Source organism: Gymnoscopelus braueri (assembly GCF_963280865.1).
Source record: "Gymnoscopelus braueri genome assembly, chromosome: 10".
Classification (NCBI taxonomy): Eukaryota; Metazoa; Chordata; class Actinopteri; order Myctophiformes; family Myctophidae; genus Gymnoscopelus; species Gymnoscopelus braueri.
The window spans coordinates 28,521,359-28,534,907 of record NC_137611.1 but is presented as its reverse complement, the minus strand read 5'-3'; the positions used below and the strand labels follow the sequence as shown (position 1 = coordinate 28,534,907).

At 43.9% G+C, this 13,549-nt stretch overlaps 1 protein-coding gene across 5 annotated transcripts in view; it reads left to right on the top strand.

The window, feature by feature from the left end:
- The window catches only part of LOC308092880 (histone-lysine N-methyltransferase 2C-like), a 93,281-nt gene extending 80,119 nt beyond the window's left edge, over window positions 1–13,162 (top strand). For all 5 annotated transcript variants that reach the window (XM_080438988.1, XM_080438991.1, XM_080438989.1 and 2 more), the window contains 17 exons: window positions 40–231; window positions 1,481–1,645; window positions 1,777–1,906; window positions 2,177–2,324; window positions 2,714–2,898; window positions 3,082–3,218; window positions 4,020–4,302; window positions 5,341–5,480; window positions 6,684–6,803; window positions 6,911–8,030; window positions 8,149–8,285; window positions 10,206–10,351; window positions 10,443–10,617; window positions 10,708–10,824; window positions 10,907–10,980; window positions 11,116–11,224; window positions 11,316–13,162. In XM_080438988.1, coding sequence (XP_080295114.1) covers window positions 40–231; window positions 1,481–1,645; window positions 1,777–1,906; window positions 2,177–2,324; window positions 2,714–2,898; window positions 3,082–3,218; window positions 4,020–4,302; window positions 5,341–5,480; window positions 6,684–6,803; window positions 6,911–8,030; window positions 8,149–8,285; window positions 10,206–10,351; window positions 10,443–10,617; window positions 10,708–10,824; window positions 10,907–10,980; window positions 11,116–11,224; window positions 11,316–11,408 — 3,471 coding nt within the window. In that variant the 3' untranslated portion in view covers window positions 11,409–13,162. The remainder of the gene's footprint in view (window positions 1–39; window positions 232–1,480; window positions 1,646–1,776; window positions 1,907–2,176; window positions 2,325–2,713; window positions 2,899–3,081; window positions 3,219–4,019; window positions 4,303–5,340; window positions 5,481–6,683; window positions 6,804–6,910; window positions 8,031–8,148; window positions 8,286–10,205; window positions 10,352–10,442; window positions 10,618–10,707; window positions 10,825–10,906; window positions 10,981–11,115; window positions 11,225–11,315) is intronic.
- The last annotated feature ends 387 nt before the right edge of the window (window positions 13,163–13,549 follow it).

The following is a 13,549-nucleotide window of genomic DNA, read 5'->3' as shown; positions in this document are numbered from 1 at the left end:
CTTAGAATAGGAAGGTGACATCTTCCCTCTCACCCACAGGCGTACTCTGATGGCATGGCCGACTTCCCCGGACCTCTGCTCCCTGAACAGGAAAAGAAGAAAGGGAGGAACAAGAGAGCACCCAAAGGTGGGGAGAAGCCAGCCTCCAGGTATAAGAAGAGGAAAAAGGAAGGGGATGAGAAGTCGCTGATGCACTCTGGCACCGATACCATAATGACCCAGATTAAACAGGTAGGTAAAATGCGACGCTATGATCTTATCCTCATTGACAGTGGAAGGGAGACACACCACCCTATAAGTTTTGGCACCTAAAAAAGAAGCTGGGGACATCCTTCATTATAGGAGAGCCTTGCATGAAATCATCACGCCGCCTTCATTCGATTGCAGTACTAATTAGAGCTGAATTAGAACACTGTTTCCACTGGGCGTGAAGGCACCATTTCGTGTATCATAAGCATATTACTGTAATTATGTACTTGAAAATGATATTGCTTGGTGACACTTAAACACCCAAGCATTAGTAGCGGTTATTATTCAGGAGAATGGAAGGAGAATTATGATTATGCTAACCCTCCTCTGGGCTCGTTATTGATTTAAGCTCCCCCTCCCCCCCTTTTTTTGAACAGCATCTCTTTTCCTCTGAGGTGTACTGTAATAGAATGTACATCACATCTAACACAGTTTGATTAAAAAGACATTTCTTAATTGAATCGTTTTATGTATGCTGTACTACTGGGTTCTCCAGCTGAGGTTCCCGTTTTTTTTCCCTTTCTTTCTTTCTTTTCTTTTTTTCTTACAATTATTTCGGTGGTGTCATACCCAAGATAAGCTTGATAAAATGTTTTTATTAAAAATGAATCATCACTTAAATGGAAGACTAAGTATTTGTATAATTCAAGATGATATTGTTACATCCCATGTACAGGTATACGAGAGTAGCAACAAGACAATTTAAAAGTGTAGCTATAAAGTATCAAGATAATAACTAAATGTATACAGTAAGCATAGCAGACTGTGAGATACCTTTAGTACTGTAGGTCAGGGCTTCTCAAAGTGGGTGCCGTGACCCCCAGGGGTCCTTGAAGGGGATCTTGGGGGTCCTCAGAAAAATGTGCTAATTTAGCGTCACAGGCAGTTAACTTGAACCCCATTTTATACTACGGCTATTCAGAAAAAGCTGATCTACAAGCTTGCAACGTGTCGCGATGTAATGCGTTGTGAGCTTGTAGATTGGCTATTTTTGAAAGATTTTTTGTTGAATAATGTTTTACACAAATCTTCTGTTATGGAGGTGCCTGCCTGCCTGGCACCATTTTTTTCTCCACCCAGGTTGCCATGACAATGTTTGAGAACCACTGATTCAGACAGTTGAAGCTTGAACATTCCCTAACACTTTAATTGGGCTTTTACTTTGCAGTCTTTCATCGCTGACACTATATGACACTATCTCTCTCTCTCGCTCTCTTTCTCTACACTACAGCAGCTCTCCCTGCTTCCCCTAATGGAGCCACTCATCGGGGTCAACTTTGCCCATTTCGCTCCCTACGGCAGTGGCCAGCTGAACGGAGAGAACCTTCTGTCTGGGAACTTTGGCAGCGCGTCGCTGGACGGAGTCTCTGACTATTATTCCCAGCTGGCCTACAAGGTGAGTCCCGTTCATACCTTGTTTGGATCTTGACTCCCAAGGGAAGCAAGAGTAGCAGAGTGAGTGATGCGATGTGTCAGTATGGCTGCAGCATGGTGTGATGACATCATTTTGTGTCTGGCCTCTCACAGCAGAGTAATCTGAGCAACCCGCCCACGCCACCGGCATCTCTCCCTCCCACACCGCCACCTGTGAACCGACAGAAGATGATCAACGGTTTTGCCACAACAGAAGAGCTGGCAAGCAAAGCCGCTGTCATAGGTGAGCATTCGGGAAGAGAGAGAGAGGAGTTAGTGACAGATGAAAAAAAAAAGTTTTGTGTTTTTAAAATTCCTATTTCCCAAATAGTAAACCCCTGACATTTTAACGAGTGAGGGGAAAATCCTGACACTTCGATCCTCAAAAAAATGTCTAGAAGTTTGCAGAGGAAGCAGTTGATTTCATAAAGTTGGTACTGTGCCGTTTAAGGCATGTTATAATTCACTGTGCAATGCCAATGTCATGTTTTAATGTGCTCCTCTTCCATACCAGTCTCCAAAGGCCTTGTTCCGAAGCCGCTCCATGTCCCATTCAGGACAGAAGAAGACCTGCTGGCCCGAGCTATCGCCCAGGGACCCAAAACGGTGGACGTTCCAGCCTCGCTCCCCACCCCGCCTCACAACAACCAGGAAGAGCTCAGGTAACGGTGCCAGACGCTGCCAGATGCTAGTGAACAGTGAACAGTATTTTTACAGATGGCTGTCACAACGTCGCTCAACCAAATGAACCCCTAGCATCCCTATTCTGGGCATGTCATAATAGGCAAACGTTCTCTGATAATAGCTGAACATTTGGCAAAAATAGACAGTCTACTGAGCAAATACCGTGAACGCGCTATGGCACATTGTGAGCTTGTAAAACGCTATTTTCAAATACAATTTCACAGTCACCACTGAGGCTAAATCAACAAATGGAACTCTCCAACAAATACTGTGTATATATATATAGAGATAATGTTGAAAATCATCCATATGGTCCCTATACTATTACGCTAATCGGATATTGTCTCTCTTGGCTTGGCTTTAACAGTAACAGGGGGCAGGAGCCTTGCAAAGATAGGGAAACGCCAGACAGCTTTGTTCCATCCTCGTCTCCCGAAAGTGTGGTCGGCATGGAGATAAGTCGTTACCCAGACCTGTCGCGGGTGAAGGAGGAGCCTCGCTCCCCCTGCCTGTCTCCCATCCTCCCCATGCTCCCTGCACCTGGTGGGAAAGGTAAATACACACTATGCGATCATTGACAATATTCACACAGCAGCCCTTTTTTCTCTTCTGTCGTACTTGGCACAGTATGACACAAGATAAAAATGGCCACCATATGAATATGGCCAATTATTAATCCTATTCAGTACCCTTATTTATTATACTAATACTATACTAATGTCCCTACCACTGCAGGGTCAGAGATCAAGTTGCAGGATGTCAAGACGGAGCCTTCTGGAATGTTCTTCGGCTCTCCCTTCAGTTCTATGTCTAATGATTCCAAACAGGGCCTGGTGTCAGTGGCCATCACTCTGAGACCACAAGCAGCTGAGGTGAGAAAACACAAATTCATTACACTTTTACAGTAAACCAATGTTGTCAAAATAGTCTGTTGTCCTATGCCACAAAAGAAAATGTAATCTAGGGCTGGGCCTGTTATTTCGTTTTAGTGTGATTGACAGTCATCAAAACGCAAAACATCTGTCATCTGTTAATGTTTTTCTAAAATGTATACTTTTTCAAAGTAATCTACCGTTCCTATAAATATCTAAGGCATCCTTGATGTCCTGACATGCTCTGAACTGTCAGTTCTCTGTCTCTGGGAACCTTGCACGTACAGTAGCCACCCTTCATGGCGTTAGCCTACCGGTTTGTTATAGGCTACCAGCTAGCCTCACTTGGCTAGCGGGGCTAGGCTTCAGTTATTCCATGTCTGAACCTCCTTCAGCTGCATTTGCCCAACATTTAAGGATATATTTCTGTCATCAAATAACATGGGCTTATGCGTCGACTCTGCCCCAATATGTCCACAGAGGCAGCCGACATAAGAGTTTGTTTACTCTGAGAATTCCATCCCCTCTCTATGGTCCAATGGGTGACCAGTTACAACGGCACAACATCATTAAAATAAGCAGCACATGCTGATACTGGGACTGATTTTAATTTGACTGACACAAAATTAAAAGCACATTTTACCCACCCCCACAAGACGATGTGATTATCCCGATCGATTTCAATTACCTAGTGACGATCGACCAGCTAAAATTCTATGACCGTCATAACCCTGTTGTTGAGGTATATGTTTTCTAATAAGGACGTGTGAGACTGAGACTGTTCATGTGGCTTGGTTTCAGAACATCACAGGTGTGGTGGCAGCCATTTCCGACCTCCTCTGTGTGAAGATCCCTAGCAGCTATGAGGTCAGCAGCACCCCAGACAGGGGCCCCCTGGCCATGCTCAGCGGGCTGAGGGTGGGCCCACATGGCCTGGAGCATCGGTCCCCAATGCTCTTCCAGGGACGCGGTGACAGCGGACCTCCACATGGGGGCCATGGCCAGCTGATGAGGTCCAGCGGAGCACAGAGCGTTATGCAGCAGCATCACCAGCAGCCTCTCCGTTTCCAACCTGAGGGCCCAGGTGAGATAATATTATATAACCTGAATAAAAATAGATCTTTAAAAAAAAGTGCTGAATGCTTGAATACTCTGTCAATCCTTAACGACATCCTCAAAACAATAACACAAAACACTAGGCCAGTCTCAATGTGCAATGGTGTCCCCCCCAACCTCCTTAGAATTAATTAGCTCTTTTAACTATGTTTACAAATGGCCGTTTTGTCTCGCACATCATTATCCGTCTGGGGCTAAAGGCAGTGTCTGGCCCAGGTGCTGACAGGCATCCTTATTGATTTCAGACAGCGACCCTCTCAGCTAATGAAACCGAGTAATGATCCTTGGAGCACATTTGGCGTGCAAACTGTCAACCCATCAGGCACGAGTCTAATGGATGTGGGCAGTTGGCATGTAAACCTTTTTAGATGAGAAAGTGGACACCTCATCATGACTGTACGGATGTAGGCATTTGTCTCCATTATCTAGCATAATTACTTTTAGATCTTTAATTAGGTGCTCATCTTCCTAATGTTTGTTTGATTTTACTATTGAACATCATACTGTGAGAAATATCATTGTGAGAGGGCATGTTGTGAAACACTGTCCCCTATCTTCCTCTGTCAGTCTTTGCTGAAGTCATGCCTTAGGAGAAAAACACATAGGATGATCCTAGTGCAGGGGTTCCCAAAGTTGGGGTCGCGACCCCACTTGGGGTCGCGGGAGACTGACGGTGGGGTCACGAATTTATTTTGGGTCATCATTTTTTTTTTAACGTTTTTTATTCTTTTTTTTATTCAAAACAATGGATGAAATACAATCTAAAAATGATTACAAATAGTACATTTTACCATTTTAATACATTACAAATGCGCACCGAACGTGCAAGTTTATGTGCATAAATGACCTCCAGGTTTAGGTGGGGCCGCGAGTCAATTTCCGCATTATTTTGGGGTCGTGGGCTGAAAAGTTTGGGAACCCATGTCCTAGTGGGCTTGCTTCTAGGGCATACATGAGTGGTAGTTGTGTCTAATTGTAATTGTTCTAAATTGTGTCTCTGTTCCAGCCTCAGTTGCAGTCAGAGGATCTGATCAGAAACCCCCGGGCAGCCCTGGAACCAAGCCTCAGTGGTGCTGTCACTGCAAGGTAGTGGTTCTTGGAAACGGAGTGCAGAAATCCACCAAAGATATCCCTGCCCACAAACAGGTAGTGATCTCCAGATGCATAGTTTGGCATGTCTATCCATGGTTTCTCTTTCTTATGCCATCCTGGGAAGACTTGTCTTGATCACTTCAAGGCTTTGAAACATAACAGAGTTGCATTACAACATCAGGAGGAGCGTGGGACAAATACTGTAATTCAATTCCAAAATACGTGACTACACACAATATGTGCTGTAGTTGTAGTAGAGCCAGTTTCTGATTGATTGATTGATTGAAATTTGTATTAGGCAAAGGAATGTAAAACAACACATAACATTTATAATACTTTTTGTCTAAAAGGTCCGACCAAAAAAGTCCTTGCGGACTTGTTTCCGTTGGGGTCCTTGGTATTAATTTCATAGACATATATAGTAGCAACCAAACAGTTCAAATATCAACATAAAAATACCACTATGTACAAAAAAAAAACATGAAAAAAATATATATACAAAAATATATATATAAAAAGGGGAGTAATGTAATGTTTACCGTGAAGAATCTTTAGCAATGAAAAGACATGGCCAGGTGGGCAGTCATTTTTGTGTAACTACTGATAGTGTACGTGGTCTTGAACAGTCTTAATCCAGTCAAGATTATTTATTTTTTTTAACTGTCGATGCTTATGAAGTTGAAATGAGCAGTTATGTAAACACCGACATTTCTGTCCAGTACCTCCATATTACATAACCATACCGAACAGGTTAGTTGATGGTTAGGTCTAAATTATTAAATCTATATTGGCCCGTTGAAAGCTGTCTATGCCAGACAGGCATGCTTATAGGCCATGGCTTATAATAGTGGTAGCTATTCCCAGGAGGCACTGTATAGACGGGTCATGACCAGAGGCCCAGACCTCACTTCAAAGGTTACGTTAATCCACATTCAGCCTCGAGGCCCACACACATACACATCTATACTTTACGTCCACACTCAAACCACAGACACGCCCACATAAGCATAGTAACACATATCCACTGATTATGCAAATCCTCCCTGTTGAAGTGCAATCCAGCCCAGGGCAATTAGTGGGTTAAGCAGTGTGCCCCACTGACTGGGGATGCCTCAGTTATTTGAATACCGTAGCCTTTTGATGTTTATTTCATAACTACATTTTTATTCCAATTTAACTTCAGTGAGGCATGTTGATCAGGCTTTAATTCATCACTGAATCATTTATTAAATACTGTGACTCCCAACTTCTCTTCAGGAGGCTGAAGGTCAATTGAATTCCGAGGGGAACTTGGTCTTTTGCAGTCACAGCTGCTTCCTTCTCTATGCTTCTTCCCCGTCTTCATCCTCACAACCCGGATCAAACACAGAATCTAAGGTTTGTATGACAGCATACCTTGCATTAACATAACAATCTAAATAGGCAGAGAATATAATATGTTTTTTTTGTGCGTTGTACATCATGTTCTGATCCGGTCTTTCCAGGAAACGATGGCCCTTCTGCCAGACTCGGAGGAGAAGGAGAGCCTCTCCAAAGCCCAGCACCAGTACAGCAACAACATGTCCTCTCTGGACGTCCATTGCCTGGCCCAGCTCCAGCCCAAACAGTCTCCCCCCTCCACCCCTCCCATCCCCTTCCCCACGGCCAGCGTGACACCAAAGACAGAGACCAAATCTGACACCATCAAAGTCACAGTGAAGTTGAAGACCCGGCCGAGGGCCCACCATGATGGCTGGCACCAGGGGAAGAGACACAAGGGCCTGCGCTGGAGGAAGTGGACGATCCAGGTGGTGGTGCACAGAGGGAACTCCCTCCTCCCGGATGAGGATAAGATCGATGAGCTCCTGAAGAAGCTGGGGGCCTCCCTGCGCCCGGCCTCCTCGCTCCGCGACCAGAGGCGCTGCTGTTTCTGCCACCAGCTGGGAGATGGCATCACAGACGGCCCCGCCAGGCTCCTCAACCTTGATCTGGACGTGTGGGTCCACCTCAACTGTGCCCTGTGGTCCACCGAGGTGTACGAGACTCAGGCGGGCGCCCTCATCAACGTGGAGATGGCGCTGCGACGCGGGCAGTCAGTCCGCTGCGCCTTCTGCCAGCAGATGGGTGCCACCAGCGGCTGCCACCGCCTCCGGTGCACCAACGTCTACCACTTCACCTGTGCCCTGCAGGCTCACTGCACTTTCTTCAAGGACAAAACCATGTTGTGTCACGCCCACAGGCCCCGCGGCACCACTGGCCAGGCACTAGAGCACGAGCTGCGCTGCTTCGCTGTCTTTCGCCGCGTCTACGTCCAGAGGGACGAAGTGCGTCAGATGGCCGCTGCCATACGGCAGCCCGAGCTAGGCTACACCCTTCGCGTGGGCAGCCTGGTACTGCACGCCATTGGACAACTCACACCCCAGCAGATGGCTGCCTTCCACTCGGCCACTACCATCTTCCCAGTTGGCTACGAGGCTTGTCGAATCTACTGGAGCATGCGCCAAAGCAACCGGCGCTGCCGCTACGTGTGCTCTGTGGAGGAAAGAGATGATCAGCCAGAGTTCTGCATCCGGGTCATTGAACAGGGCTACCAAGAACTGCTTCTGGCTGACCATACTGCTAAAGGTATGCATCACTCTTGTCAGAGGATTCAATTCAATCATGTAAGTTGTCCATGTATCCCAGCCATGTAAACAGATGATATGGTTTATAACGTTCTTGCTTATTTTTATTGTCCCACTAGGAGTGTGGGATAAAGTTCTCGGTACAGTCGCTGAGAGAAGAGCTGAAACCGGCACTCTGCAACTTTTCCCTGTGTACCTAAAAGGAGAGGACCTTTTTGGGCTCACGGTCTCTGCTGTCACCAAAATCACTGAATCGGTTTGTATCTGCTTTTCTGTGATTTTATAGAAAACGTAAAAGTTGCTTTAACTAGTAAACAGTGTGCGTAATATGTTCAATGTATACTGTCAATACAGTAAACAGCGTGCGGTATCCAATTCAGTGCTGTCGGTAGACAATGACAGTCAACGGTGTATGAGATATCACAGAATAGAGATCGTGATATCATTACTTTCAAAAGCAGACTGTTAAGCTTAACTCATTCATTCAGGAGGCGTGATACAGTCGTTTTCCCAAATACGTTAACCAGGAAGTGAATGGTGGAGGAGATCTTGCGATCACGTGATCTCCTAGATCTTTGTGTGACTGAGACTGAAATGGTGTACCATATGTTAGCCAAGAGCGCCATCTTGCGTAAACACTGAAAATATGTGTTACACGTCTTTGGCACTCTGGGCTTTGGAAAAAATGGACGTGTTACACGTCATTGGCACTGAATGAGTTAATTTATACTCTATTGCACAAGGGTGTCCCTTGTGGAAAAAGTACAGATCTACTCTTGATTGATTGAATCCGTTATCAACGAGTAAAGCAAGTACAATTTCGCACGCAATGCTGAAAGGATAACACAAAAAATACAATACAAATCATCATCAATACAGGAGCAATAAAAGGTGTATTTACAGAAACAGCGTGGCGGGGAGGGGGGGGTACTCTGGTGGAAAGCTAGAAGACTTTCCCCCTGTTGTATATTTCAGACAGGTGCTCTTTTACGGGGGTTTTGAATGAGGATAGGGAGTCGCACCGTTTGATGGCTGGTGGAGAGTTCCACATTTTGGTGGCAGAATAGTAGAATGCCGTTTCTCACTCTAGTGAAGTATTTTGACAGATAACATGGGCACTGATCTTACAGACAAGGCCCATTGCAAGATGCTGTACTTTGTCCTCTACCCTGAGCCATCCCAGCCTAGTAAAGTGAGCTGGGGTTAGGTGAGTCCTGGGAGTGAGGTCTAGTAGTAGTTTGTTTTGAGAGGTCTGTAGTAATGTTTTAGTGACATAGGTGCTAGAGTACCATGAGGTGATGCATAGTCAAAATGACACTGTATAGGGGCGCCCGCTGGCCTAGCGGTCCAGGCGCATACCACATATGCTGGTAATCCAGTTTGACAGAGTATCGTGGGTTGGACTCCCGTTCCCGACGACCATTGCTGTGTGCCCCATCTCTCTGTCAGCCTACTTTCCTATCAATAAAGGCAGAAAAAGCCCCAGAAAATATATTTAAAAAAAGATTACACTGTATGAGTGCTCCAGCTAGGGTCCTCAGTTCTGTCTTATTGATAAACGAGGAGATCCTGCCATAACGGCTAATAAAGAGCTGCGAGGTGACACGCGTTGTTATCTTGTAGATGTGTTCTGTTTGGGCTGAGGACTGCAGTTTCAACAGAGCAAAGACACATGGCTATCCAGTGTCATGTCAGTTACAACTTTGTTTTACTTTGATATACAACACTGGCATGCATTTCACAGTGAAATGTCTATTGTCTACATGTTATCTTGTACTTCAGCTGCAGTACCTTGGTCTGACACCGGCACGACCTCGCAGCGTTGTAGCTAACACGGGTTCAACGGGTATTGTGTAACCACTGTAGGTGGAGCATGCATCCAACTTGCATTGTTTTGGACTTCTGTCGATCTCGAGTTGGGAACCGGTCTACTATAAATGAGGCTAAATCCTTCCTGCAGCTCGCCTGGGTTAGAATCCGACCCTGGGGCTCTTTGCTGCATCTCATCCCCCCTCTATCTCTCTCCTGCCTTTTCTATCTCTCTGCTCACTGTGTACGTCGAAATAAAGCAGAAATGCTGAAGACATAATCTAAAAAATAGAAATAAAACCAGTGGAATGAATCAGCTTGTTCTTATCAAGGCTGTAGAATATAACCCTGTCCCGTTCTGTTCCAGCTCCCTGGAGTAGTGGAAGCATGTGAGCAGTACTCCTTCCGCTATGGACGCAACCCTTTGATGGAGTTGCCACTCATGTTCAACCCTGCTGGCAGTGCCCGCTCCCAACCACGAATCAACCCCCTCTCCAAAACGCTGGTGATAAGGTAACTCTAAGATGACCCTCGTATACGTAACATTACCATTGCATTTGACTCAAGGATGGCTGATCACTCAAACATCTTCCTTGTTACACAGGCCACAGCCCCAGGCTGTTACCAACAACAGCGCCAGGTCCAACCAGAATGTGGCCCAAGGAGAAGGCGGAGCCCCTCCCAGCAAGCCGCCAGTAGTGCATCCCAGGTCCTCCCAGTATCGTTGGATGAAGAGCGAGTGGAGAGCCAATGTCTATCTTGGCCGCTCCCGTATCCAGGTCCGTTTTGTACTACATGTGACATACTTACCAGTTCTAATAAGGTTCCTGTAGACTGAATTAATCACTAAATGTTTTGTTTATTCACAGGGCCTGGGGCTGTTTTCCGCTAGGGACATTGAAAAACAAACCATGATGATTGAGTACAATGGAACTATCCTCCGCAATGAGGTTGCCATCAGTAAAGAAAAGCTCTATAGATCTCAGGTATGTTATGTTTTTTTTAATTATATATTGGTCTTTAGTAAAAAATTCTGCTTATTATTCATATTTATTCCCTCCCTTACAGAATCGAACTGTGTTCATGTTTCGGATTGACAGCGAACATGTCGTCGATGCCTCTCGAACAGGGGGGCTAGCAAGGTACAGTAGACATTTTGAAAAATGTCAGGCTATAAATAGACTGTGTCCCATTAATATGTATAATGTTATGAGTCTGATGAATCATATGAATGAAGTGTAACCATGCCCATGTCCTGATGTGGTTCCGTTACAAAGGTACATCAACCACTCTTGTGCCCCAAACTGTGTCGCTGAGGTGGTGACGTTCGAAAGGGGTTACAAAATCATCATCAGCTGCAATCGCAGGGTTGAGAAAGGAGAGGAGGTGGGTCGCTTGTCCATGAATCAAAATATCAATTTACTTCTGTACATGCGTTACATTCATGCTCACATTTGCCTCTTGCCCTGCTTTGCAGCTGTGCTTCGACTACCAGTTTGACACTGTGGATGGTCAGCACAAGATTGCCTGCCACTGTGGAGCTCCTGAATGCAGGAAGTGGATTAACTGAGCGAAACGAAAACATCAGAAAAAAACACAAATGCATTCTTGCCATACTGTGTGGATGCCCTGATCTCTGTACAGAGATGAGCATTTCACACTGAAGTCATTATATGAATGAGCAGAAGGCCTGATCCCCCTTAGACGGGTGAATGAAATCCCATGTTGGCTAGTAGAGAGAGGGATGGGTGGAGGAATAGATATACGCAGGGCAGTAGCAGGATGTGACTTGTGCCATATGTGAGAGGCTCTGTATTATTGGATGTCCTCTGTCTGTCTATATGTATCTGTGTGTTGTTGGGTATACATAAGGCGCAAAATCCACCAGCGAATGATGGGAGAGAGCACTGTGCAGTGTGCGGCCTTATTGCTTACTAAGGGCAGGCCCTTTTGTTTCATGCCGTCAATGTATACCGTATGACTCAATGTAGACATCACTGAATGGGGAATGTACAGCAATGAATACCGCGAAGGGAATATTAACTTGCACTAAAAAAGAAACAAACACACACAAAAAAAAACTTTTAAGATACTTGATTCCATGAGTCAGTTTTATCATAGGTTTCTGTCATGTGATTTGTGTGGAATTCGAGAGGACGTTTTGTATTTATTACTGAGTGAATGAATTTTATTCTCAAAATGATGAGACAGTTAAAGAAGGCTAGACTGCTATTGTTTTTGAAGATTGAAGACATGCTGTTACTTTTGTACAAAATGTACATACAGAAAATTATAGGAATAACCGACCAAATACTACCTTAACCTTCGTGATGTTTGGGTGTTTTTAAATTGTTTTTGTTTTTTGTTTCTGTTTGTTGTTGAAATTTATTTAAGATGGACATTATGATTTGAGTTTGAGAGTATATATTATGATTATTCTGTACAGAATTTGTAAAATAACCACAATAATTCACAAAGTATTTTTGTTGTATGAAAAGTAAGGTATTGTAGCGTAGTGTTTTGTGACTTACACGTACTTTGACCACTCAAAAAGAAATATTTTTGTTGACTAACGTGGTAACGAGTTATCGGTTACAGAATCAAACGAACTCTTCAGATGGTAGGAGATTACTCTGATCTGTTTTGCTGTTAATCAGGTTTGATTTAAAGAACTGTGAATTAGGTTTTAAGCCACCCAAAACTGCTTTTAACTTTTTAACACCAGTAGGCATAGGAACCACCACCATGTTTTCCATCCGTTTATGTTTGTGTTTGTTTTTACATTGGGGGAAAATAATAAAATGACAAATAGGTGCAAACGTCTAATGATTTGCCAGTTAGACGAAACTAATGTGCAAGAAGAATCACGTGGGAATTTGGAACAGTAGGTGGTGCTACCTTTTTAGATGGAGAATGGCATTGTACTTTATCAAACATGTTTCATATACTGACACTTCACAAGTCACATGCTTAGAAATGGAAGAGTTTTGCGTGCACAATTTCAAGTTGACTGTAAAATTTTGGAGACAGTCTTAGAACTTGTAATGTATATGGCATGTATTTTTTTAACTTTCTGAAGACTCAATTGTATATATTTTCTCAATGAATGGTTGTAACAAAATTGTTTCTTGGATATTTTTCTTCTCTTGTATGATAGTACATCATCCTGCCAGTGTGTTTGTGCTACATTTTTCTTGGTCCTGTAAAGTAGTCTGAAATGTTTTTTTGAAAAATGCCTTTTGAAGTGTACAGAGTAATATGAGGTTTGGAGTTTGTGGAATTGAATTTAGAAACATTTACAAAAATAAACTATTTTACATCTTATGCTGCGTGCAAGACATTATTAATTTCCAGTCTCTTATAGTTCAATATAAGTCATTTCTCCAAAGCTTAATTTATCAATACTGTCTAGAACTTGCCTTGTGAAGTAAAGAAAAGTCAAAAGGTAGTAGACCATTTCCTGAATTGTAATCAATGAAAATACACTGACATAAATTGGGACTTACATTCAAACTTGTTATGCTTAAGATTGCTGTCTGTAATTCTGTTTATATAACACAATCCATGATTTATATACAGTCAATGGTTCCAACAAGGTGAAGGATCAGCATCTCTAGTCTCTCTGCAATCGCTACCCACTGGTGACACCTACTGGACAAACTACAGTTATCCACAGTTCAATTAAGGTTATTGTACAGGTAATTAAAACAT